Source organism: Lontra canadensis, unplaced genomic scaffold (assembly GCF_010015895.1).
Source record: "Lontra canadensis isolate GAN:19392208 unplaced genomic scaffold, GSC_riverotter_1.0 scaffold52, whole genome shotgun sequence".
NCBI classification, from domain to species: Eukaryota; Metazoa; Chordata; class Mammalia; order Carnivora; family Mustelidae; genus Lontra; species Lontra canadensis.
Window position 1 is genome coordinate 5,137,175 of NW_022631046.1, and position 26,968 is coordinate 5,164,142.

General features: G+C 36.6%; 1 protein-coding gene across 7 annotated transcripts in view; it reads right to left on the reverse strand.

The window, feature by feature from the left end:
- Nucleotides 1-26,968, reverse strand: part of ATP2B1 (ATPase plasma membrane Ca2+ transporting 1) — a 122,989-nt gene that overhangs the window by 33,389 nt on the left and 62,632 nt on the right. For all 7 annotated transcript variants that reach the window (XM_032874197.1, XM_032874195.1, XM_032874196.1 and 4 more), the window contains 6 exons: nucleotides 15,030-15,227; nucleotides 8,991-9,245; nucleotides 8,774-8,899; nucleotides 4,832-4,972; nucleotides 2,280-2,318; nucleotides 1,371-1,532 (listed from right to left, as the gene is read on the reverse strand). In XM_032874197.1, coding sequence (XP_032730088.1) covers nucleotides 1,371-1,532; nucleotides 2,280-2,318; nucleotides 4,832-4,972; nucleotides 8,774-8,899; nucleotides 8,991-9,245; nucleotides 15,030-15,227 — 921 coding nt within the window. The remainder of the gene's footprint in view (nucleotides 1-1,370; nucleotides 1,533-2,279; nucleotides 2,319-4,831; nucleotides 4,973-8,773; nucleotides 8,900-8,990; nucleotides 9,246-15,029; nucleotides 15,228-26,968) is intronic.

Sequence of the window (26,968 nt, forward strand, 5' to 3'; positions counted from 1 at the left end):
CAGTTCTTCACGTTCTACAAACCATTTACCTATTTTGCTGATGACTCAGCCTTTTACAGATGAGTACTGAAAAATAAGACCAGTCCACATATCTGCACCTAATACTCCAACTACCTTAAATCTACCCCTTCCCCAAAACTGAGGTAGTATTCACCCTTTAGCTACACATTACAGAAAGCAGGTATTTGCTGCTGGATAAACTTATTCAGAACGGGAGCAAAAACCTCACTTTTCCCAACATACTCCCAAGTAGAATTATGTAATTTAAGTGATTTTTTTTTTTTTTAAAGATTTTATTTATGACCGAGAGACAGCGAGAGAGGGAACACAAGCACAGGGGCGCTAGAGAGGGAGAAGCAGGCTCCCCGCTGAGCAGGGAGCCCATATGGGGCTCGATCCCAGGACCCTGGGATCATGACCTGAGCCGAAGGCAGATGCTTAACTGACCGAGCCACCCAGGTACCCCAATCTAAGTGATTTTAATAGTATATGCTGATTTATCCGCATGTTCTTTCACATACATGATATTGCTAGAGGGCATGCTATGTTTTTAGCTAGGAGCTCTGCTTCTGCTTCTTTTCTCCACCTCAAAGTGGTTGTATTAACAGGTATTTCTAGTGAGGATAGCAATTTAGTAACTTTGGCCTCACCAGGATGGTACTTTAGCTAATCCATTCAATTTAAGTAAAGTGTAATTTTCAGAAAAACATGTCTCTCGTTTTCTTCATAGTCAATAAAAAGATGAGCAAAATCTGTGGTGAAATTTCTTTTTATTAAAATAAAGCTGGGGGGCACCTGGGTGGCTTAGTCGATTAAGTGTCCAGCTCTTGATTTCTGCTTAAGTTATAATCTCAGGGTCCTGAGATGAGCCCTGCCTCAGGCTCTGTGTTCCGCAGGGAGGACTGAGGATTCCCTCCCTCTGCCCCTCTCCTCCCTCACAAGCACTCTCTCCCTGATTCTCTCTCTCTTCAATCAATCACTCCTTTGAAAAAAATAAAACAAAATATAGTTGGGTAATCTGCTTCGAGTAACCAATGGCACTACTAGCACTTTCTCTACTACTCCCAGAAATCCTGAGAAATTCAGACATGAGAGTATGGGCAGTCTTTGGCACTAACCCTAACCTCACCCCTTACTGCTAGCTCCTTCCATGTATAATGGGGTAAGAGCCCCTCAGCTGCAATGACATCACAAGGATCTTCAAAACTCAAAGACCTGGTAGTCTGTGGATAAAACTGAAAATATTTTTAAACCCCCTTCCACTCACAAAGCAACAAGTTGCAGACTTAAGTGGGTCTAAAGGCCATTTTCAAGCAGAAAGTCAGCATATTTTAAAAGCAAAACACCTTATTTTCTTCTGTATATCATACCTGCTTTGCCAATCTGAACAGCCAACTTTGTAAGTTTCCCTTGTAAGACAGATTTTTCCTTTTTTGGCAAATTTGCTTTCTTTTTGTCTTTTTCATCACCATCTCCACCTTCTTCGCTCTTCAAAGGTTGCATTTCCATGGCTGCACCGTCTTGGGCTTTCGCTACATAGAAGAGCAAATAAAACCTCACTACATTTTTTAACACACACAAAACTATTAATATTTTGAAATGATTTTTGAAACGTATTAGTTTCTTATAGAAACTAGAAAAGATTTAAATATTCGGCTTTGTGTGTGCATGGGTATCTATGTCTAGCCAAAGAAAATAAGACAACAGTGATACTAGGTTGTGAATCTCTGTACCAGATTTGAGAATGTTGTGCCAGGTAATAAGGATGAGGGAAAAGAAGAAACGTGGGATCCTTAAAGTAAGAACTAAATACCAAAATCATTTCTCTCCCCTCGTGTTGTGTTTGATAAGGTTCATTTCCAAATGCTATAAATCCCTCCCAGATTGTAGAACATTATGTGTAAACCATATAGAAAAATGTACATGTTTGCAGACCTAAGTGCAAGAAACCATTTCAGTTGTATATTCTATTTCTTACACATTTTTCCTAGCAATATTATAATAATGAATGTTAAAAAAGTTGAAGTGCTTAAGTTGAAAGCTATCTACATCTGGATTTTTCTTAGCTTACTACCACAAATCACAGTTAAAATCTTATTGCCACTGTAAAGGCAAAATGACTAAGGCACTGGCAGGAAGAGAAGTCAACCCACATTAACATAAACTGTTGATTTACCCCGCCACATGTATCCTACTTTTGGATGAATACAGTATATAGTAGATATACTTTTGTATATAATGAAAACAAGCTTACTGTACTCTTATCCTTGTGAACTTACCTTTGTTGCGATTCTCAATAGCTCCATCTTGTTTCTTATCTGTAGGAACAAAATGGGAATTAAAGCTTTCCAAAGGAAATAAAGACAGCCATGATGAATTATGCAGAGGTAGTTCACATTTCTATAACAGAATTGTTACACAATGGTATGTGCTTGTACAGATAGAAAGCGTTTGGCTTGCAATGACCTGCTGGGTCGATCACCTCCTAGGTCTTCACTAAGGAAAATACTCCTAAATAATTTGGGGCGTCTATACCTTTGCTATTTCTACATAAGACTTTACTCTTTTATATGCTGCAATGAACCCAAATATGGTACCAGAAGATCTCAAAATAAATACAAATGTAATTCTAAGGAGAAAAGGGCAGGGGTAGGGAGGAAGGGAGACATGTCATGAAGATAACAGGCATACAGGAGAGCTGTGCTGGGAAGGGGAGAGCTGTGTTGGGAAGGGGCGCAAAACCCACACAGAAAAGACAGGAGAGGCAAGTAAGGAAAATTAGAATATGAATAAAAAGAATGGGCCGGTAGGAGTACCAGTTAAGACAATTCAGCAAATTAGTTTCAATCTGGAGAAAACAAGCATGGGAACAGTCTAAAGCAATAAAATAATCAAGGAGGGAATACATCTATTGTTTGGAGCAGGCAGTGGAATACTGAAAATGAGAAAGGAGGCAGAGCCCATTCAGCCAATTTTTCTCCTACCTTCTCTATCTAGAAGAGCTATCTTCAAACTGGGAAACATGGAAGAGAATCAAGAGGGAACAGCTGTTCATGATAGATGAGGAGATAGTATCTAGCTACTTTCAACAGGCTCTGAGTTCAGAGGAACCAGACAGCCACATTCTAGACTAGGAAGGAAAGGAGAAAGATTACCCCCAACTGCTTTTGGGTAATAGCCAAAGCAGTCAAGAGAATGAGAGAAGGGCTGACGTCCACAGATGGAAAAATGCCCTACTTCATGAAGGAAAAAAACAACAACAACAAAAAAACACAACCCCAAGAATCAAAAATGATAGACAATGAGTTATATGTTCATTCCTGAGAATATTTTTGACTGGTTTAATCAAAAAAGAGATATAAGATCTTAGAAAAAATAGTGCTTGTTAGAAAAGACACAGTGGGGTCAACAAGAATCAAGTCATGATGCAAACTCCCCTTCCTTTTTAAATAGGGTCCATTGACCTTTGACTCCTATAAATTAGGATGCAGCACAGTGTCTGGTTAAGAGCCAGACAAGCAGGTCTGATCCGCCACTTACAAGATCTCTGACCTGGAGCATGCCCAGCATCTCAGCAGGTTTCTCATCTCTACGTCCTAGGGTTTTAAGGATTAAGGAGATAACACACAGAGTATTGAGTAAGTGGTATCATTATCACTGGTTTTCAAACTGCCTTGCACTCCACCTTAAGAAACCTAAAGAGGCCCCCGGAGGGCTATGGAAGGACTGAGACAAGAGAACTTAGAATGGGGGGTCTTGCTAACCTTCACTTGCAGTCAGTTTTCAAGTATGTTTTTGTTTGCACTAAAAATTTTGCAGCTGAAGATGAAAGCAAAAAAATAAAACATCCAAATATTAAAATTGTGGTTTTAGTTAAAGCAAACCAAGATTTTAGCAAGGTTTTTATTTTAGAAGATCTCAAAATACTTAGTGTAAGAGAGAAATATGGACTTACTATCCTAAGTAAAATTAAGTAAATCCAAGTGGCTAAACCACAGTAAACTGCTGTCACCCTAAAGAAAAAGAATTGTGTAGGCACAAACCTGAGTGGGAGAAAAGGGTGGTACAGCAGATACTTAGAGCAGGATGGGGAGGGCTTTTTAAGAAAAGTAACATGCCTCCAGCTGTGTAATTCTGAGCTGTCTCCCTACCCATGACCGTTTCTGGTAAGATGTTTGTGGTTAAACTATGGTTATCAATTTTTGCTGAGGACAGATCACTTGCAGGGATAGCAGATACAATGGGTTGAGATCAAATTTCTAAAATCTTGATATCTAATACTTTGGGCTAAATGTAATAAAGAGAGTAAGTGTCAACGGGAAGTCTTTGTCTTAAGTCCAGAAACCACCGACTTAAGTATAGATGGGGAAAATGTGAACAGTAGAAAACTTGAAATAGATGAAAAGCTCAAGGAGACCAAAATGTGATATGGTTGACAAAATTATCACTGAAGAAGCAGAAGAGATAAGCAAATTGGAAGTGAGAGTTTAATTCACTTTGCTCCTCAGATAATGGAAAGACACTAAGACTAAAGAAAAACAATAAAGGCCAATGAAAGTGTTCGAGGAGATGCTGAATTTGTCTGGCCACGGTAAAAGGGACTGATGCATTTGCTAAAAGCCCTTGATGGACTGTGACGTCTACAAGAAAAATTGGGAAATGGAAGAGACTCCACTAATTCTACCATTTGAAAGGACTACAATAAGTAACTTTTTATAGAACATTTCATATCAGAACCTCATAAAATAAGTATATTTTTTTCTGTGCCCGTTCTTATAACCAGTTGCTCTATTTCCAAATACCAATTCTCACAGAAAATTGCTGATCTTACTTTTCTTTTCCTTTTTCTTTTCATCTTTCTTTTCTTCCTCTTCACCTCCAGCTCCAAGTAAGGTAAAGATAATTCCAGTTTGAGAATTAACACCTACAGCAGTAACGACCATTCTTCCAGAGCCTTCCATTACATGAGTACCTACAGCAACAGAAAATTTACTTTTTTAAAATTGTTAGGTTTTTCCCTCCTACCTTCACGTTTCAAACTTTAGTCCTACTGTCTTTCATATATAGTACTCAGTAAGATAACTTCAATAAGACATTAAATAACCTAAATTCTTGGGCTTAAGGGTTTCACTCTGTAATCCATTTCATCTGAATTCAAAGTGCACTCCACCACTCATGTATCATGAGAGATTGGTGAGCTTATCACATCTCAACTCCTCACCCATAAAATGAGGATAAGAGTACCTACCCTTAATAAAAACAATGAGACTCAAATAAAGGCACACATGTAAAGTGCCTCTGCATACTGCTTGGGATCTGTGGGCATTCAAGGAATACACATTAATTTTAATTGTAAAATTATTACAATGATCATTATTGACACTTCTGAGAAACACACTGCTTAAAAAGAAATGTGCTTATAACCAAAAGGACTCCACAGCAACAAACTGCCCTATTTACCGCACCCAAACCCGTATCTCTTCCTAAACCAGCTTTCAACCCAGCCAGCCTACATTACTGCAACAGCCTCCTAGCTAGTCTGTCTTTCCAATTTGTCCTGATGTCAGTTTTAATCTAAAACGTGAATTTTTTCACTAATGTCTCATGGCTCAAAGACCTCTGATTCTATGCTAACTAATGGATTAAATCCAAAGTCTTCACCTTGAGATCAATCAACCCTTCAAACCTTTCATCCATTACTCTAACATACAATGCCATGACGGAAAGCTATGGAACAGAAATGGGGACGTCGATTGTATTCTGACTATCCCTTACGACCATCTTGAAAGTTGGCAGGCATTATTTTTTCTTATTTTCTAAACATTTGCCCAAGGTTATACAACAATTAAGTGGCAAGACAAAGATTCAATCCAGCTTGGTCAAGGGACAAATTGCATATTCTTCTACTACAATGCCGGTAAGTCTGCTGACCATTCTCCAACTTGTACAGCTACCTCTGCACCTTTCCTAATTAAAAGGCTTCGCATCTCTCTAGTGTAATATTGTTGTGAATTTTAAGTGGGCTTCAAAAGCAACTCTTTTTTCTAAATTCCCAATAAAGCCTTCTTTACAGTTATCACATTTATTTGATCTCCTAGTTTACAACCATATGGGCAGGTTCTATTGCCACACCACCATTTTATCTGCCAAGTCAATGCACAAAGGTTATTTGCTAAATAATGTCATAAGGCATAAGTACTTATTCCAGTAGTTAAAAAATTATATTTGTCTTCTAATTACTGAGCAACTTATCCAATGTGAGTATTTTAGGCCTTCGATTTTCTTGCTTTTATTCTTTGTTTTGTTGTTGTTGTTGTTGTTTTAAGTAGGCTCCACACACGGCATGGAACCCAACGCAGAGCCTGAACTTAGAGATCAAGAGATGGATGCTTAAGGGACTGAACCACCCAGGTGCCCCTGATTTTCTTGCTTTTAAAATTCTATATTCTGAGTATTTCACTGATTATTAGCTTCTCTGTCAGTGAACAGGCAAAGCAAACAAGAAATGAATTTCAGGATAGTGAAACAGTATTTATTGAGCAACTTCTACATGTAAAAGGCAATTTCTTTCTTTTAACGATTCTGGCTTTTGGCAAATTTCAACTTTTTTACATTCTATTCCTCCTTACCACAGGTAATCAGATGCTGGTGGTTAATGTGCTCAGGCAAAGTAAACAGTTTTTGTTCTGGTCATATCCCCTCTGCTAACTGAATAACTGCTTTTAAAAAAATCTAAATTTAAAAAGCCAAGAACAGCAGTGAGGGAATGGCATCATGAGAATACATTTAAAAATAAATGCATTTTATGTTTTTTAGTACATTTTTGGAATAGGGAAATAAATGGAGAAAAACTTTCCCACCCACATTACGATAAGGGACTCTGCAAAGTTATTTCGGTCTTTTCTTAGCCATGGAAAATTTGCAGAGTTCTTGTGGTACACTTGGTGTGTCCGGGACCTGAGTCTACACAAAACTTACTAGCAATCTCCGTTAAAATAGAAAAGAACCAAAGTTCAGGTAAAGGACATCAACCTGAAGAGCTAAGCACTCTGTAAATAAGCTAGATGTACACAGAAGTCCGGCAGTATATATGGCAAAAAGGCAAGAGAATACCGCCTCAGTCCGCCAAATACCATGGCCCAGACAGTCTGTGGGGGTTAAGGTCTGATTAGATTGCTTCCCTGTCCTTGGAAAGACTATAGATGTTATCCAGTTAACAATTACAGTTTCTCAAAACTACAGCAAGGAATAAATAAAGTTAAGTATACGTTGTACTTAAATATACCAAACTTCTATATCTAAGATATGTCTGCTTGGAATGAATTACAAGCACACCCATGTAAAGAAGAAAAACAGGATGTTCTTGGTAGTGCAGAATTTTGAAGGTATACAGATCCCAAGATTTTTCTTAAGAAGTAAGTCTATATTATAACTGGGACCTCTACCTTTTAATAATGGTGTTTATGTAATTACTCTGATTTTTAGTGGTGGGATGTTTTGCAATCAGCGTTTTAGGCACATATTTGCAAATCTTAAAAAGGTAATAGTTACACTGAAGTATATGCCCGGAAGTTGTGGCTTTGACTTAAATGACTTGTCACCAGTTTGACTTTGGTTTCAGTAAAAAACCATGTTCAATCAATTAAAATATTAAGGTTCACCGAGAAGAACTGAACGATTATAGCTGCCAAATTATTACATAGTTAAATCGGCAGAAATCTCCTTATGACGTGTAAAATGTTAGCATTCTATTAACACCTGAAAATGGTAATAGAGGACAAACAGGCAGCATTCTGTGCACTCCAAGCTCCAGTATAATTCAGTCTAACAAACATATATAAACAATGATCTTAGAGGCAATTTTGTTAATTCTATAAAGAACATTAGAAAATTAAGAGTAAAAACCTGGAAATCAAATGTGAAAGAACTGGCATGCTTTTGGAGTCAAGTGTGAGATTGTGGGGCTCCCTCTCATTCAACATTTTAGAAGGCTGCATGCAAATTTTCCCACCATCCCTTCCCTTTCTTTTCCAATTAACCTCAGGTCAAGCTACCACAGTTACTGTTAGGAAAGCCTCCCAGGTAGACAGCCAAGTCCCCATTTCAAACAGTGCCCTTACCTGTACAAATCCTACTCTTTGTTCTCAGCACGTCTTACCTACGTGAAAATTCACTTCTCCCTAGTAGATGTGTGCCGCTGCTAGGCCTACCGTTGATCACTCATGTAATCTTTGATACATAATTTAGGTCTCAGATTTATTCCTCAGCAGTTAAATGAGGGAGTCGGATTAGATAAATTTTAAGGACTATATCAGTTCTTAAAAAAGAATTAAAAAAAAAACAACAAAACCCAAAAAACCTGTCTTTGGTAGTACATCCAAGGGAATTCATTCATTTGCTTTAAAAATAATCATTCTTTAATTTTATACATCAACAGGCCAAAAGAATTAACATAAGGCAGAAGTAGAAAAGTAGAAATCATTAGGCTTATATTTCAGTTTTATCATGACACTAACACTGACTCAAAAAACTCTTATTTGGATTTTTTTTTTTAACTTAGGATCCTCATTTGTTAAATAGGGCTCTGGATTCAAAGATCTCTAGTATCTCTGCCAACTTAAAAAAAAAAAAAAAGTCCCTAAGGATTACAGGGTAGAAGCTAACATAAAATACAGAATCCTTCAGTTGTAGGCTCTTAGAGAAACTGTGTTTGCTGACAACGGGATACAATCGTGGAAGAGAAAAAGTGCAAAGATAAGAAAGAAGTTCATACCTGATAGAAGTAAGGGATCCTTATCTAAAGATTTCTTAACATGATCAGATTCACCAGTCAATGAGCTTTCATCAATCTTAAGATCATTGCCTTGAATCAATATGCCATCAGCTGGAAGAAGATCGCCTAAAACAAAAAGCAATGGTATACTAAACTGCCAACAGGATTACAGGAACTTTACCTCTAGCCTAAGAGGTGCCACTCGTTGTTTACTTACCATATTTCACCTGAGCAATATCTCCAACAGTAATGTCAGCTACAGGTATCTGAATGACCTGACCACCCCTGATGACCGTGAACTTCTGTTCTTGTTCAATTCGGCTCTGCAAACCTCTAAACTGTTTTTCCTTACTCCAGTCATTGAAAGCTGTTACTAATACCACACACACTACTGACAAGAGGATTGCAGCGCCTTCAATCCAACCAGTTTCTCCTTCACCTTCTTCCTCTCCAACAGAAACTTCTCCACACACTATACGGAAAGAAAGAAAATGCTTATCAAAAAAAAAAAAAAAAAGATTCTGAATTGATGACAACAGACATTCTGTAAGTTAATTACGATGTTTACATACCTTGTTAATTTTACTCTAAATACCTTTCTAAACCCAAAGCACGCCATGGTGAGAAGAACGCTTACTGTCCGTTCCTGCGGCAGGAGATTCTCACCCTCAGGGCATGGAGTCTAGAGTCTACTCTAGAGTTCTAGTTAAGAGCAATGACACTGGGGAAGATGGAATCACAGCCTCAAGGCAAGTTACCTACTTGTGAGACTCCGTCCCTTCATCTGTCAAATTAGGATAATACCACCTACTCCGCCAGAGTCGTGAGGATTAAATGAGAGAACACTTGAACGCAGGCAGAGCAGTGGTTAAGAATTCCTTCACACTTGACTAATGGTTAATGCTACTAATCATTACATATATTAGACAAGATGTACAGGAAAACTTAAATACTACGTGCTACCCATGAATCATGCTTATTTACTCTATCAGTTGTACAGGAGTAAAGCAACACTTGGTTTCCAGAACATGAAAAAGTAAGCCAAGGGCTACTCATTAACCCAACTATTTGGGCACCTACTCTAGGTGCCAGACAGTACTTGAGGGCTGGGGATACAGCAGTAAGTAATATACACAAGCACTGTCTTCGCATGAAACCCATACTCAGATTGGAAGATGTGGACAGTGTATGAAGAATTCAGATAATAAAACACAAATAATTAATTTCAGATATAGCAAGTGGCATAAAGAAAATAAAGGAGGGTGATGTGCTATCAAGTGAAGAAAGGGCTAACTGTGGTTTGTGTGAACACAGAAGGCCTCTCTGAAGTGTCAATGACATTTGGGCTAGGAGCCAAATGATAAAAAGGGAACTAGCCATATAGTTGCTTTAGAGCGTTCCAGGAAGAGCATTCCAGGGAAAGATTAGAGAAAGAGCATTCCAGAGAAAGATTAAAATCAGTACAAAGGCTCTATGGCACAAAAAAGTTTACAAAAGAATGAGGGAGGAAAGAACCTCAAAGGCTCAAAATTGAAGGTCAACAATTTTGAAGAAAGAACAATGAAACAGTGCTACTTAGACTTTGGGCTATAATCTATTTGTGAGTCTAAAATCAATTAAGTGGCTCATGACCAGCCTTTCAAAAAATGAAACACAGCAAAATAAAGGGGATATATACACAGTAAAGGTAAGCATTGCTTCTTAAAAGTTCACTTGGGTTATTTATAAATTCACATGAAGGCATATGTTCTTCTATATATACCTATATAAAAAAGTTCTTTCTTACCGAGGATTGAGCTGAAAAGTCTGAAGAAAGTCAATTATTCTCTTAGGACAGGTAAAGCAGGAAAAAGATTATTCAAAGAAGAGAATGAGTAAATGAATGATACTAGAAGTGATTAAAGCAAGTTCTAAAATCATGAGCATGAAACAAAGATATGATTTGATGTATAAAGATGCTGAATAAAGATTAATCCAGGAGAGGTATGTGGGACAGATGAAGAGACAGAACACAGAGACTGTAATAAAATCAACTGGTGGTGATGAAATAAAAGGGATGATGTGAATGAAAAACAAACAAATGAACAAACACAAAAACCCAAGGACCATCAACAGGATTCAGCCATCAATGGGTACAAAAGCATGTTCTCCAAAGGAGACAGCAGCACAACCCACCAAGCGTGCTAGCTTCCCCATCTAAATATCAAAACTTCTCTTTGAATTACATCTGAGCTGAAGAAATGACCATTATCATTGTACACAATAACTAGTCTATGGTTTACAATGTTCTGAACAGTAGAAGCAAGCCGTAGGACAGCTTCTCCTCCCTCTTTCCCTTGCCCAGAAGATAGATCAGCTCTCTGAATTAAGTAGCCCAAGTCTGGACTCAAGAACAGAGGAAGGCTGAAATACCATGTTGACCACTTTTACCAACTTGAAATGCAGGTAAAATATCATCTTCCAAATGAAGCATTTCAATGGGCTTTGACCTCATTGGTTAAAAATGTAAAAATGAAAAATGTTACCACAGTGTACAAAAACAACACATTGAAAGCAGAAGATGGAATTTACCAGTCATATGTCAACAGAAACGTTTATGTAACTGATGGATGGAGTGAAAATAAATACCATTAGTGAATACACTTCCAGCACTTGGATTTACATAACGCTGTAAGTTTCTTTTCAGCTATCAGGAACATTAAAGCCAAGTTCTAAAATAAACTGAACTCAGACCCAAATCAAGGGAAATCAAGGTTAAACCAAAGTTGTAAAATATAATAATGTATATTCAATCATGCTATCAATAATGGTATTTTATGGTTATTAAACATCAAAATTTTAAACCTCATTTCATCTTAATATTTCAGTTTATATTTTTGCATGTAAGACTATGCACATTATAAAAATACAGTATACATAATATAAATATACACTTTACGTAGACAGCTCTAAATAAATTTAATTCACAAATGCATCATTTGCAGATATATGCTCAGATTTCTTCCCAATAAGGTATATAACCAAAAAAGTTTAAAGATCAATGCGAAAGAGATCGGGGGTAAGGAATTATGAGGCAATTATATCATTCTCAGCTTTAAATCTCGCATGCATATTTAGAAATAGAAGACTGAATATTTCAAAAGAGAACATGAAACAAGTTGGTGCCATATTTCATTTCATATATAGTTCTACTTTAGATTATATAGATAAAGTTAGAATGATCTTGAAACAGATGGTAGTAAAATACTTCTAGAAATTAAATCCTTTTCCTGATGATCATCACAAATTTTTAGAGTTGCTGCAATGAAAAAAATTGCAAAATCAAAATCATGAAAGGATTATAGTTTACCAATTATATACACACACACAGACACACACACACACATATATGTATGTATAAAGTATTTTGATAATGCTTTCAATGAAGTCCAAGTACAAATATAGTAAGACAAATCTATCTCTCCCAAAGTGGTCCCCTGTAAATTCACCTGAGAGAGACGCAGAGTCTAAATTCAGTCTACACTCTACTGCAAGGCAAATACTCCATTCTTAAAGTTCTCCACTTGAGCTATTTCTTGGATGGTGCATCGAGTGTGTACATTAACAGTATAAAGAAGGAGTTCTCAAAAGTGTCATCCAGGAACCCCAGGAGGAACCCCCAAGGTCAGAACTATGTTTATAATAATACTAAGATGTAATCTGCCTTAAATTTCAGGAATGTGTAGTGGAATTTTGCAAAGACTACATTACATGTACTAACAACACACTAAGTGCAGAAGCAGATGAGAATCCAGTTACCCTCAATTATGGCAGACACTGAAGAGATACAAGGAAATGAAGAACACTACTATTACTCTTTTCATTATTTCATTTAAAAATCTCATTAATAATAATTTCAGTATTTATAATTTTCTATTATAACAAGCACTTAGTTATAATTTTTTAAAAAATTTTTAAAAAGATTTTCTTTATCTATTTGACAGAGAGATCACAAGTAGGCAAAGAGGCAGGCAGAGAGAGAAGGAAGCAGGCTGGTTGTAATTTTTAAATGCAATGTATTTTTAAATTTCTCGATTTTAATTAAGAATACAGTAGATATCTACAGATGTAACTCATATAATCCAAAGGCTCTTTGGAATTCTTAGTACTACGAGTGTAAAGGGGCCCTGAGACCAAAAAGTTTGAGAATCATCAGTATTATGCTAGTGACTAAAGATTTGTTTACAGAGTAGGTTACAGTGCTTATTTTCACACCAAATAGCACTAGTAAGAAATTTTGAGAATTTAGAGTTCCAGGACTGTAGATAGACAATTAATGGATTTCCTTTCAAGTAAATTACTACTTAACATCATATGTTAACATCATGTTAAAATATAACATGATGAAAAGATAAAGGAGTACACTAATAAATGTTAAAAAAAAATGGTAACACTAACTTTTCACCACCTTCTAGTAGATTGTGACCCTTTTTTGAAGTGTCTTACGACACTGACAACTCTAGACTATCTTCCCAGTTGGACCTAATGCCAGTATTCTCCTTAAGTAAATTTGGGAAAGGGCTTTGTCACTATATCCTACAAATTAAAGCAGTCCAAGTTCCAAAACGATTTGTCCTGGTAACAAAATCCACTCCCACCGAAAACATTTATTTTTAGTCTTCTTATAAACTTGGGAGTAAAAAATGTTTAAAGTTAAAAAAAAAATTAATAATCTGCCAACTCACTGAAATGTAGAATACCAATTCCCAATATTCCATAATGCTAGTTGGGTAAATAGCACTACAGAACTTAGCTGTATGTTGCTGAATATGGTATGACCTTTCTTTGTCATATAAGACACGCATTTACAGACCCTCAGGTCTACCCACACATGTACGCATATAACTTCGTAAGTAACCCACACAAACGTACTTTTAAAATCTGGGAGACTATGTATCAAAATGGTAGAGCAGTAATCTCTAAGAAATGAAATTTTGGGTGAATATTCTTTCCTATGAATTGTTGTTTTTCCCTCCTCATCTTTCTATAGTAAAATATGTATTATTTAACAAAAATAAAGATAAGTTTCAAAAATAATTTGGCTCAATATTGACAAGAATACTGCCTAAATCTTTCTTATTTAGATCAGTGATGCTCAGCCACAGGCAATTTTGCCCCCTATGAGAAAACTGGCAATATGGGGATGCATTCTGGCTGCCTCCACTGGAAGGTGGTGCCATGCAGGGCAACAAAGAATGTTCTGGTGCAAAATATAAACAGCGCTACTGCTGCTGAAAACTACTGATCCATACTGGGTTCAGATAAAATGATGTATTCTGTGACCAACTTTCTCAAGCAAACAAACAAAAAACCCAAAAAACAAAACTCTCAAATGAGCTCCAGGCACACCTTTTATGGAATTACTTTAAATCATTGCCTAAGCCAAACTTTTAGAGTTAGCAAATACTTATCAAACTTTTCATAACTTAAAAGGTGTAAGAATAAAGTTTTTCCAAACAAAAATATTGGTCCATCACTCTTCTGATATAAAAACTACTATGTGTTCACTCTACGGTTTTAAATACAGCAAGCAAAACCCAAGCTAGATTTCTCAGCAGTTATAGGATGTACCGTCAAAGAATATCTATTTTAAATAAGCTTTTTAAAAAGGGTAAGAAATTTTAAAAAGAAATGAACACAGGTGGGAGAAAAACAAAACCATTTGTAGCTATAAGTTAAAGTAGATATACCATTACCATTATATGATGTATTTTTCTACTGGTCAAGAAACTTCAGAGTAGAAACATTTTTAGAATGTCAAGACAATTACCCAAATCATGCATATATAACACAACTTAAGAACTTGAAAAATAATGGATTAGATAAGAGAAAAAAATATTATTTTCATAATGCTTCCCAACATTAAAAAAAAAAACACACACCAAAATTAAAACTGTAATTATCTCAATATAGTGTTCGAAGTGGCACAAACCCCACTGATACATGGCTTAGCTCCTTGCCAACACATGGTACAGCACAGTGTGGCAGGTTTTTTTAACCAGTTCATTTAGAAGTGACACCATCTCATAGTGTTACTATACAATTATCTGAGATGGACTATTTGAAGAACTATTAAAAGCACTATTAGAATGGTGTCTAGCATGGTCAATAAATGCTGACCTGCTATTATTATTACATTTTAAGTATGCAAATGAACTGAACTTACCAACATCACACATTAAAGTCTTTTTCTTTTTCCCCTCCCCAATTTACTTACGTGCATTATCCCCTTCTGGAGGTTGATAAAAAGAAAGGCCCAATGATACTATGGCTGCAATTTCTAGTATAATTAAAGTGACATCTTGTAATGCTTCCCATACTAATTGAAGAAAGGTTTTTGGCTTTTTAGGAGGTATAAAATTCTTTCCAAACACTGCTTCTCTTCTCTCTATATCTGCAGGGTTTCCACTTAAACCTAGTGAAAAGAAACAAATTTCAGTGAAAAGTTTCATATTTACAAATGAAAATACCTATTTTATTCAAAACATATTCATCACACTTTAGATTACAATTCCTAAGATCCTTTTGATAGGATTTTTATGCATTAGACCAAATATACAGAATTTAAATCCCTGAAAAATGTGTACAGTACTTTAAAAAGACATTTCAGGTAGACAGCTCAAGATTGGATTAAGAATTTTCACTTTTCCAAACTGCTTATTTTTGATCAAATTAATTTATACCATCTTGTGGACTGCCAGAGACCAGAAGTGATGTGACAGCTGGATGAGTTTTATATTGGAATTAAACATCTCCCTGACCTTTACGTATGATGTTTTCACTCCAAAAATGGGGAATTATGTATTTATTTGATTTACTTACAGAATCTTGGTTAACTCACTCTTACTTACTAAAGAACAATGAAAAGTTAATTTAAACTAAACCTTCTCTACTAAAATGTCTACTACATACTTGGTACTGATAAAAGATTTGCAAGTCACAAAAACCAGAAACTTAGGACGATTTTTCCTCAGAATTTTATTTTTAGGATTTAGTTCCAGCTTAAGAAATAGGTAGTGCCACTGACTGCACCCACAGTCACTGCAAGGGAAAAGATGCATCACAGGACACATAGCATTGATCGCCTGAGTGTAGAAGTGGAAAGCTACGAGGGCAGAGGTTAAGAGAGAGCTGGATGAACATCAATTTTGCCTTTCCTTCACCCCATCTAGCAGGTCCTCCTCTAATTTAACCCTGCTGATCCTATCAAACCTAAATATATTCCCATTAGCTAAAGCAAAGTTTGCACAAAATTACATTTTTGTTGGGGGGTTATGAAAACACAGGTAGCAGTGACAAATGATTTGTTCCCTTAGTCTGTTTAAAAATATCAAAGAAGGCGGCAAAGGTACCCGAATGATACCACTTTCAATTTATCATCATGAATTTAAATTTATAATTAATTTAGTTAACTTAATCTTTTTCGGGGGGTTGTTGTAAGAGCTCATTCTAAGAGAACAAGAAAGGAGGGAGACAGGAAAACAGCAGATTACTGGAAGGCTCTTGGTTTTCAGTGTTTCAGATGGTGATCTCAATGTGGAGGCAGGCAGAGAGTGGAAGAGAGAACAAAGAAATTATGCTGCTACAAAAAACAATAAGAAATGAATACAAACTTTTTTAAAGTAATTATTGACTTTGTTAACATTATCAAGAAGATTCCAGAGATGTTTTTATTAGCAACTGTAACAAGGTCAGTCCATTCTGGGCAAAAAGCGTTTCAGATTGTCTGATGACAGAAGCTCCAGGCTTTGAGACAGAGTTTAACAGAAAGAAAGGAATCAAAGGACTATACTAATTGTGATCAGGGGAAAGACAGTATGAGAGAAGCAACTTGCAAATTATAATTTAGGAGCTACACAGTTTCTCCTGACTAGAGCAATGCTCCCAGATCACACCTAGCTACAAGCAGTTAGTACTGGTTTCTGGTTTAACTGAGGGATAGGACAATCAATGTAGTGATGTTTTCCACAAAACAAAATTTATTTTAAAGAACTAAACCTTGCAATGTTCTGAGATTATGTGCTTGCTGCTTTTTGAATTAAGTGTCCTTTCTTTCATATAAAGATATTAAATAGTAAGTTTGTCTTGTATTTCAGTGATCTCACTAGCAAAAATAAAAGACTGCATTCCTTCCCTGTGTCAATCACCGATATTTTTTTGCTAAGAACTCATCTGAAGATATCGGTTCTATCACTTAATAGGACCTATCATTAATTACATATTTTTAACACCTACTAGTTTTAAATATCACCACTATTAACTATAAAAATAACTGGCCAAAACTTATATTGGTTATAACAGAGGCCAGTATTTTATGTTAATGCTGATAAAAACATGTCTTTAGCCAAAGAACTAAAGACAGCTTAAAAATGTAACTGGAGGAAATTTAGAAAATAAAAATGCAGCTGGTCTTAAGGGTTATTGTAATTCTTCTGTACCACCACCAAGCACACACCTAGGACATTAACATCAATAAAGTTATCTGGTTTAGGAACAAGAAGGCCTAGATTCCAGTTCACCTACTGAAATTTTGCACATAGGACTTAACTTCTTCAGCTGGGGGAGGGGTATTAAAATTTGTTGGTTTAACTTCCAAAGCTGTTTAGAAGGGCCCAAGAAGAAGGTACAAAGTATCAAATCATAAACTTAGAATAACAGTATTAAGTAAGGGGATGACAAGTTACAAAATGAACAGTACAAGTTTAAATTACACTTGGGGGGCAATTAATTTCCATAAATATAAAATAATAAACTTATATAATATAAATATAATGAAGTTAATATAGTCTGTTCCCCAGCAAATATCTGCTACTTCAAGGGATGACTCTACATCCGGAAGAATCACTATGAACAAGTTATACATTCAGAAGCTTATATTACATAGTACCGAAACAAAGAGACTAAGTAACACAGAGAAGACTAGTATTTATTCTACCTGTAACAGAAACCTTTCTACAATGGATGGGTTTTAAAGCACTGCAGTAATAACTGATCTCATTTTAATCCTTGTACAAAGTATAAACTGAAGAGTTCAAGAGTGGAGGGAAAAGACCATTAGGGAGGCAGTTGCTATACAAAGTAAGAGATGATGGTGGCCTGTAACTGAGTTTTTAATTGGATCTACCAATTATCCTGCAAAAAGATCTGACAGAACTTGCTAAAAGACTAGATGTGGATGAAAGAAAAAGAATAAAGAACAGTATCAGTATTTTAGGGGTGGGGAATGGGGGGTAGGGTGTCTATACATTTAAATGGATGGATACTAAAGACGTTTACCAAGATAGAGCAGGCTTTGGGAATCGCAGAATTGAGTGGGAAAAGAGAGGCAAGAGTTAATGGTTTTCATTTTAAAGATTTACACAAGAGATGCCCATTAAATAAACCAGAGGAGATGTCTGTGAGACAGCTAGCTAGCCGTATCTGGAACTCAAGGGAGAGGCCTGAATCAGAAAATCATCAATGTTTATAGAGGATTCTGGAGCCATGGGCCCAATGAGAGTTCCCACAAAGCAGACGGGAGAGAAGGTCTGAGACAAGAGCCATGGAACGCTCCCAACATTTGAAGGTCAGATAAGGGAAGAAAAGCCAAAGGCAACCCAAAGAAACAGGTGGGGATGAGGGGGAGGGGCTCAAAAACAAGCTCATTTAATACTATGGAAGTCTAGAAAAGAAGAATTTTTTTTTTTTTAAACAAAGATGAATATCATGTGGATGATTCTGTCAAATGAGTAAGATGAAGACAGAGAATGGACGACTGACTTTCACTAGATGGAGGCTGACAACCTTGATTAAGAAATCTTACAGTAGAGTGTTGTAAAGAAAGTCTGATTAGAAAGAACTGAAGAGAGAACAAGAATTAGAAAATGAGTGGAAACTATGGTCACAGAACTTCTTCCAGGAGTATGATACAGCAGAGAAAAATAAAACAGTAAAAGTGAATTTAAAGTGGGTAAATAAAACCCATTAGGTTTTTAAAAAGCTGAGTGATAGATATTAAGGCAAGTAATTTACCAGTGTAAATAATCATATAGAGAAGACAACACAAGAAACACAGGCTAACACTAGAGTAGAGCCTTTGAAGAGGCAAGGGGAATGGAATCCAGGATTTAAGTGTTAGCCTGCTCGAAGTGCAAGAGGAGGCTTCCATTGTTAGGAGAGAGAAAGCAAAGTTCTTAGGCAAAGGGAGAGAGCTAAGCTGAAGAAACTAGTAAGGAGACTACCTGGTCTGAGTTTTTAAAACAGTGTACATGTGACATGAAATCATTAAGTATAACTTATGAATAAATATAACAACAAATCTTCTGCCTAGTATCACTGGCTTAGTTGATGGTAGTGTAGTGACAGTGAGGCAAAGAGCATGTTTAGCACTGATCTCCTCATGGCCCAGTTACCTTCACAAACAGAAAATGTATTTTAAAAAACCATCAAAGGTAGTCGTAAAAATGAATAAAGAAAACCTGATTTAAAATGGAGCTGGGGGCACCTGGGCAGCTCAGTCATTAAGCAGCTGCCTTTGGCTCAGGTCATGGTCCCAGGGTCCTGGGATCAAGCCCTGGGTCGGGCTCCCTGCTCAGCGGGAAGCCTGCTTCTCCCTCTCCCACTCCCCCTGCTTATGTTCCTTCTCTCTCTGTGTCTCGCTCTGTCAAATAAATAAATAAAATCTTCAAAATCTTTAAAAAATCTTTAAATCTTTAAAAAATAAAATAAAATAGAGGTAGATGCTATGAAGGGAAAGTTCATAGTGATACATACATGTATCACTCATGTCAACTTAAATGACAAACAGGGAGGAAGATTTCCACATGCCTCAAGAACAACAAACGACTTGCCACTTGCAGCCAGTGAGAAAATGCTGCAACACTGAGCTCTTGCTCTTCTCTAATGAAGTCAGGTTCAAAACAACTCTATTAATCTCCTCTCAGAACCTAATAAAAGCTAGCTTCCCCTCTTGTCTCCTCAGACTTGCCTATGGCTCACCATATCTGCCTGCCCTGACTTGCAACATCACTGCTATTCCTGAATATGCTTATCTTTAAACTGTTTAATTAAATTACCACTTGTTTCATTTAAGGTTGTTATTACCTGGTGTCAGAAGTGGGATCGGAAGGAGCTGAACCCCTAGGAACTAATGACCCTCACAACTGTTTTCTGGATCCCACAAAACACTCCTTGAGCCCCTTGCACTCTTCATTTCTGTGAGGTGTCTTCTTCCCTTGGGTTCAGTCAGTCTCCTCTAGGATTCAAGTTCCCTTCTTTTGGTTTAGCTCTCCAGCTGTATCTCAGGTCTGCTTTTGTTAAGATATTACCCTTCTTGGTGAATACACTTTTGTTTTATGTACTTCTACTCTGAGTAATGGGATCCTTAAAATCCAGAAAGTTAAGCAAGCCACCTTTTGGCATACCTATTTTACATCTAAACACTATGGTTCCAGAAGCTGTAAATATCTGTAAAAATGGCAAAATCTTATTAAAGACAACGTAGAATTACAATGGCTGTTATGAGAAATGTTCCAGTTAGATAAGATCATTTAAGAAGTAAACTTGAAAGCAAGGACTATCAAATTAAACAGAATACCTATTTTTAATGGCATACAGAAGCCTCCAAACCTCAAAATTCCAAAATAGCTTTAATGGAAGATTTGTTGTAAAAAGGCTAATGAAAATGTGAAGATACAAGAGTTACCTAAAACAAAAGGCTATAAGACTGACAAAAATTCTCATACAGCTCCCCTCTTTGAATATTCATTCTAGTAATCCTGTCTGAATTGCCTTTCCACTCCGAAGAGACTATTAAACAGTTACCTTTTCAAATAAGACCACCTGAAGCTACAGGCAATTCTCCTCAGGTAGCTTTCATTTCTTGGTCAAGAGCCACAGTAAAGACCAAACGAAGGGCTATAGTTAAATAACTTCTTGAACTCAGAGAAAAATCCTCTAACATTTTAACAACTGGATTAACTCCAGAGATTAGTGAATACACAAAAAGGCAGAAAACATGACTGGAGGCAGTGGTTGGTGACTGAGAGGAAATTTTGTTAAGGTGCTCTCCTCTGTACTGAGGATAATACAGTTGGATGGTTGGATTAAGCTATGATGTCATTTAAATGGCAACCCAATTCTTTGAGGAATTGGGAGCAACTATCCTCATCTCACAAATCTTTGTAAAACTAGAAATGCAACTCTAGAGGCAAATTCAAAGTCTGCCCATTTCTTTTTCCCAATCCCAAAACCTTCCCTATTGATCTTTAAAGGCTTGTAACTCCCATTCTTCCTTGTGCCCCTGAGGTGTAAATGCTAAAGTACAAACTTCAAGGAAGTAATTTTTTTTTTAAAGATTTTATTTATTTATTTGACAGAGATCACAAGTAGGGAGAGAGAGAGAGAGAACAAGAGAGAGAGAGGAGGAAGCAGGCTCCCTGCTGAGCAGAGAGCCCGATGTGGGGCTTGATCCCAGGACCCTGGGATCATGACCTGAGCGGAAGGCAGAGGCTTTAACCCACTGAGCCACCCAGGTGCCCCAAGGAAGTAATTCTTATCAGAAGAAAAACAAAAGGTGGAAGGGTCCTTTGAAACTTCGCTTCAGCCATCTGAGCAGATAACCTTAACTTATTCTATCTACTAGAAAACTCAGACCCAACTTCTGTAATGAGTAAAGAAGTATTAAGGTAATAAAGTGATAAATAAAGTAATAAAGTAAGTAATAAGGTCTGTAATAAGTAAGTAAAGTAATAAGGTCTCTATGTCTGTTTTATGCTTAAGCTTATCTATATGTGTTGTAAACATGTAGCATTTTCTACCTCCAAAGTATTACTAAAATTAATTTGTAAGAGTTCTATTTAACTGACTCAGATGTGAATTAAGTATTCAGAGAAATTTTCTCAAAAATGTAATAGAAAGTAACCCAAATGTTTTTCAGGTTTCCATGATTTGGCACAATCTGTGGCAAATAAAAGCTAGCTTAAGTTTGGTTCCACAAAAATAGACATGTCTTCAGAGTTACCAGCATTAAATATAATGTAGACAAACAACTTCTACTGGTTTTACTAATCAAATAAATCCATATTATATCTGTTACAAAATCTGTCAACAAGAAAAGCAGCTTGGGAAAATGGTTGATTTTGTCTAATGTATCATGAAGCTTTGTGGGTAATCTAAACGTTAACTGTTAAGAATGAGTAAACTAAATAAATGTAAGTAGGATAAAAAGGTTTTAGGTAAACTTTTCAAATAATCGTCCCAAATCTTTTTGGTAATCTGAAACCTTAAAGTTTTGCTAAATTAAGTGATGAGTTAAGTTAAATTCATTAACAATACAGATCATTTCCAAATAAGATAAAATACTGAAACATATATTACTGAACATACAAGCTTTTTGCTTCATTTTACAGAGGAACTATAGATACTTGAGTCTAAGAGTATATACGTTTTAGGCATGCTTAAAAATATTCTATAAAAAAGGCATGTTTCCAGCAATCATAAGAAAGTATTTGTAAATCCTTCAATTCACAGAAAGCTAATGCAAAGGCCAGTTCAGAACTGTTTACTTCTTAATTAAGCTAAGGGTTAAGGATTCTAATATGTGTGCTTAAAACTACTAGGAATAATAAGAGAAATATCTCCATATGCAAAAAATTTTGGATGGGGGTTTTTGGTAAAAAGAAGATAGAAAGGAATAGACATGCACTTTTTTTTTTAAAAGATTTTATTTATTTGAGAGAGAGAGAGAACCATGAGCAGGGGGATGGGGTAGAGAGGGAGAAGCAGAGCCAGATGTGGAACTCGATCCCAGAACCCTGGGATCATGACCTGAGCCCAAGGCAGATGCTTCACCAACTTAGTCACCCAGGTGCCCAGACATGCACTTTTATTGAGGGAAAGTCTGTTACAAAGTGAGACTGGTTATTTAAAAAAAGAAAAGAGGCTGGTTATTTGAAACAAGCAAAGACAGGATAAAATCTAAATGTAAAAAAGAAAGGCAGGTCTTTGGAAAACGAAGATTTGGAAATTTTAATGTGTGGTCCAGCTGGTTAAGATTAAAATAAATTTATTTAAAAATGAGTTTTAGCATGGGGAACCTAGGTGGCTCAGTGGGTTAAGTGTCTGACTCAGGCTCAGGTCATGACCCCAGGGTTCTGGGATCCAGCCCGGATAGTCAGGCCCCTGCTCACTGGAGTCTGCTTGTCCCTCTCCCTTTGTCCCTCCGCCCCCCACCCCGGCCTCTGTTTGCGCTCACTCTCTCTTTAAACCTTAAAATATATATATATATATATATATATATATTTAAAATAAATAAAAGAAAATCTTTTAAATCTTTTAAAAAAATTTAAATCTTTAAAAATGAAATCTTTAAAAAAAGTAAAAGTGTTTTACTATCAAAAGGACAGTGGGTACAAAATTAGAATTTTCTTTTCCTCTGTTAAAAGCACAATATTTTCTTATATTACTGATCTGCCCTTAATAAGCTATTGTAAACAAGTTTTTCTTTACTTTTAATGTAATCTGCCTAGAAAAAGAAACATTGTATGTTTTGTCCTCATCAGATCTTTGATTACTTTTTTAAAAAGTTGATTCTTGTCTGTAAAAGGCAAATCTACAGAGACAGAAGGTAGATGAGTGGTTGCCTAGGGCTGGGGAGAGGTGATGGGAGAAAAGGGGGAGTGACACAAGGTTTCTTTTAGGGCTGATGAAAATGTTCTGAAGTTTGTTATAGTGATAGTTGCACAACTCTGTGAATGTACAGAAAACAACTGAACTGTACCCTTAAATCAGTGAATGATATGTGAATAAGATCTTGGTAAAGCTGTAATAAAAATCCTGTAATGAGAAAAAAAAAAAAAAGTTGATTCTTTTCAGTACTAAAGAAGCTAAGGCTTTTTACGACTATGTAACTTTCTGTATTTTCCTGCAAAAACCTTTGTCGCTTTGGTTAAATCAATACCCAAGTATTGTTTCACAGTGACCCGACATCCTAAGTGTCCAAGCCTTTTGGTATTTTTGACAAACTTCTCCCAAATCAAATTCTAAAGGTAGTAGTTTGATCTTGAACTAACTTTAGGTTTTTACAGAAGGTCCTTGGAACATTTCAAAGGATTTGTTTTCCTTATAAAGAAGGAGATGTTAAATTAATTAGACTTGCCTGGTATGTTAAATTATATGGGAAGTATTATCAAACAGGTGATGTTAAACCTTCTTAGAATATATTTGTGTAGAAATGTTATTAATGTAATAAGGAAAAATAGCATGAAATTTCTAAAGATCTTGTTTGTCCTGATATTATGTTAACACTTCTAATTCTAGTTACTACTTAAAGTGTCTGTCACAAAAATAACCAAATTTTTATCTTGGCTGCATTATAATGAACTCTCATCGGGCATTTAGCCATGGCCATTTTGAAGTCTTTTGGTCATTTACAGACAGTTATTGTTTTATTCTGACGCTTTTACAAGTGTTCCTGAAAAACTACTTGATCGTCAAAGAGATTCAGGAAAGGACAGTTCTCTGATAACTTTAAGATAATAAAACTGAGCTGGGTAAGAATTTCCAGAACTAGTGGCAAACTGAATTCAAGCAGAACAAGAATTAAAAACACAACACTGAATGAACGGAGTAGGGTGACTATAATTTCTGTGACTTCTTGTTTAAAACATTATTGGTTTTCTAATGTTTTGCTTCTTCAGATTTTAGGAAACCTTCTCCTTTCTCCTAAGCTATCAACAATTTGGTCATACGCACCTTCATCAATAAAATAAAACATCTGCTTTTTCTCTCCACATGATGCCTCCAGAATATGAAACAGTATTTTTATCTTCATGACAACTACCTGAATAAATTCAATAAGGATCTGTTCTTTTTGTATCAGGACAGAGAAACATCTGTTATATTACCAAAGCTTTGGCTGGAATATCATAGTTGAGAAATGTGCATAGATTCAGATAAAACAAGAGAGTTTTAAGGAGTGAAGTTTGACTTTACACAGCCAATGAAGTCCTTTGAAGGAAAAATCAATCTGGTACCTTGCTTACAAAATTCCAGCAAAATAATTTTAAAGAGTTTGGATGGTTAATCACTATTCTTGCTGCACTAATGTACATAACCAGGCAAAGTTTAATGCAAAGAAATAGTTTTATTATAAAAAATGAGGGTACTTACAGAGAGAGAAAAATTATGTTTACATTTTTCTTTAATCCTGTTAATTGTCTTGGAGTTTCTGTTATAAACTTGCAAATTGGACTGGATCCTGAATTCTAATTTCCTCAAAATCTAGCTACAATTCTCAAAGGAACATTCCCAATTTTCTCTCACACTTCTGATCTGGAATCAATAAGAACAAAGACTGCCCATGACTGTACTTGGAAGGGAGTATACCAGGTCCTCCTCACTACCCAGATGGCAGACAAACTTCAGGGACTTAAACCTTGAACATGTATCTCATGGATGAAGAAGGCTCCATCTGACACCTGGTCCTGCACAGACGTTAGAGACCTCCAAATCAAACAGACTAGAAAAAGAAGTAGCTGACATAAAGGCTGACTGCTTACTCTCTTGATGCCAAATCAAAACCTCACAGTTTAAACAGGAAACTTTTTTTTCCTTCTCTTTCTTTTACTCTGGCATTGGCCTGGAAAGAATATACCTTCATCGATTTCTCCAAGGCCACTGCTAAAGGAGGGGTTTGCCTTTCAGACTGTTGGACTTAACATTAAAATCTTTACCCTATTAACAGTGCCATCTGAGTGAGAGTGATCTGTGCCCCAACTGGACTTATGTTTGTCTGTGGTGGCTAGCATTCTCCCTGGGCCTATAAATGCCTCAACAACTAGTGCATATCAAGGCAAGGCCTTTTAAGATATCGGACCGTGCCCCTAACTTCTGACAATCCAACTAAGGCACCTTCTTTGGTCAAATCCCCTGTATTTACATTGTCAAATGAGAAAGGTCCTAGCAGGAGGCTTTCATGATTTAGGATTCACTTCCTTTAGCAGGGCTGTATTTCCTCAGTCAGGAGTACATGTAAACAAGAATATGATCAGAAATTTCTCCTTAACTCTTGGAGATATTACAGAATCAGTCGCCAAGACAATAGCTGCCCCAAAAAAGAGCCTTACACTCTCTGGCCAAAGTTGATAACATGACAGACCTTGATAATCGTTTAGCTGAGCAAGGAAGAGTCTGTGCTGTGGCCAACACCACCTGCTGCACCTGGATTAACACTTCTGGGGAAGTTAAAACTCAGTTACATAAGATCATTGAGCAACCACTTGGCTTAAAAAGCACGTTGACCAGCCAACCTGGAATTTCCTAGTCAGCACTAGGAGATTTGGTGGCGACAGCAGGACCAAAGGAGAGTTCCAACAGCTCTGGGGACAATGAGAAATACAAGTGTGGTACCCTCAAACCCCTTTTTGAGTTCAGTCCTTCCTGCTATTTCTGAAGGCCATGAAAATAATGTAGCCAACAGAATGCTAGCTCAAGGCTCTCGGATGATCTAATGTTTACAGACCTGATAAGATATGAATCTATGAATGGGAAATGCATGAGAGACCCTCTTTCATATCTTCCCTGTTACTCAAATGTGGCCTCCATGGTTTCCACTCGCTACTTAGCCCCCATTCCCTCACCCTCATATGGGACATGACTCCTGGAAAAGGTCCTTCCAAGCACCAAAAGACACAAATAGACAAAAATATTTCCATCAAAAAGAACAACCTGATGCTTAATCAGTGATGCTTTCTGAGAAAGATCTTAATCAAAAGGGGAAAACATGAAAACGAATCAAGAAAATCTAATTTAAAATGTAGTCGGGAAGCCATGAAGGGAGAGTTCTCATGCACGTAGCACTCATCTCAACTTACATGACCAGGAGGAAGGAGGAAGATTTCCACATGCCTCAGTAAGAGCAAACTGCCCACCACTTGCAGCCAGTGAGAAACCACCATAACCTCGAACTCCTGTCTTCTCCAGTGAAGTTATATTCAAAACAACCCTCCTCAATTTCCTCCTAACAGTTAGTCTCCCAGCTTTGTCTCCTCAGACTTGGCTATGGTTTGCCATAGTTTGCTTGTCCCGAATGCCAATTCCCCTGCTACTCTCAAATAGACTCATCTCTGTTTAGTTAAAGTACCATTTTTTTTCTTTAAGGTTGATAGTCTCAGCATT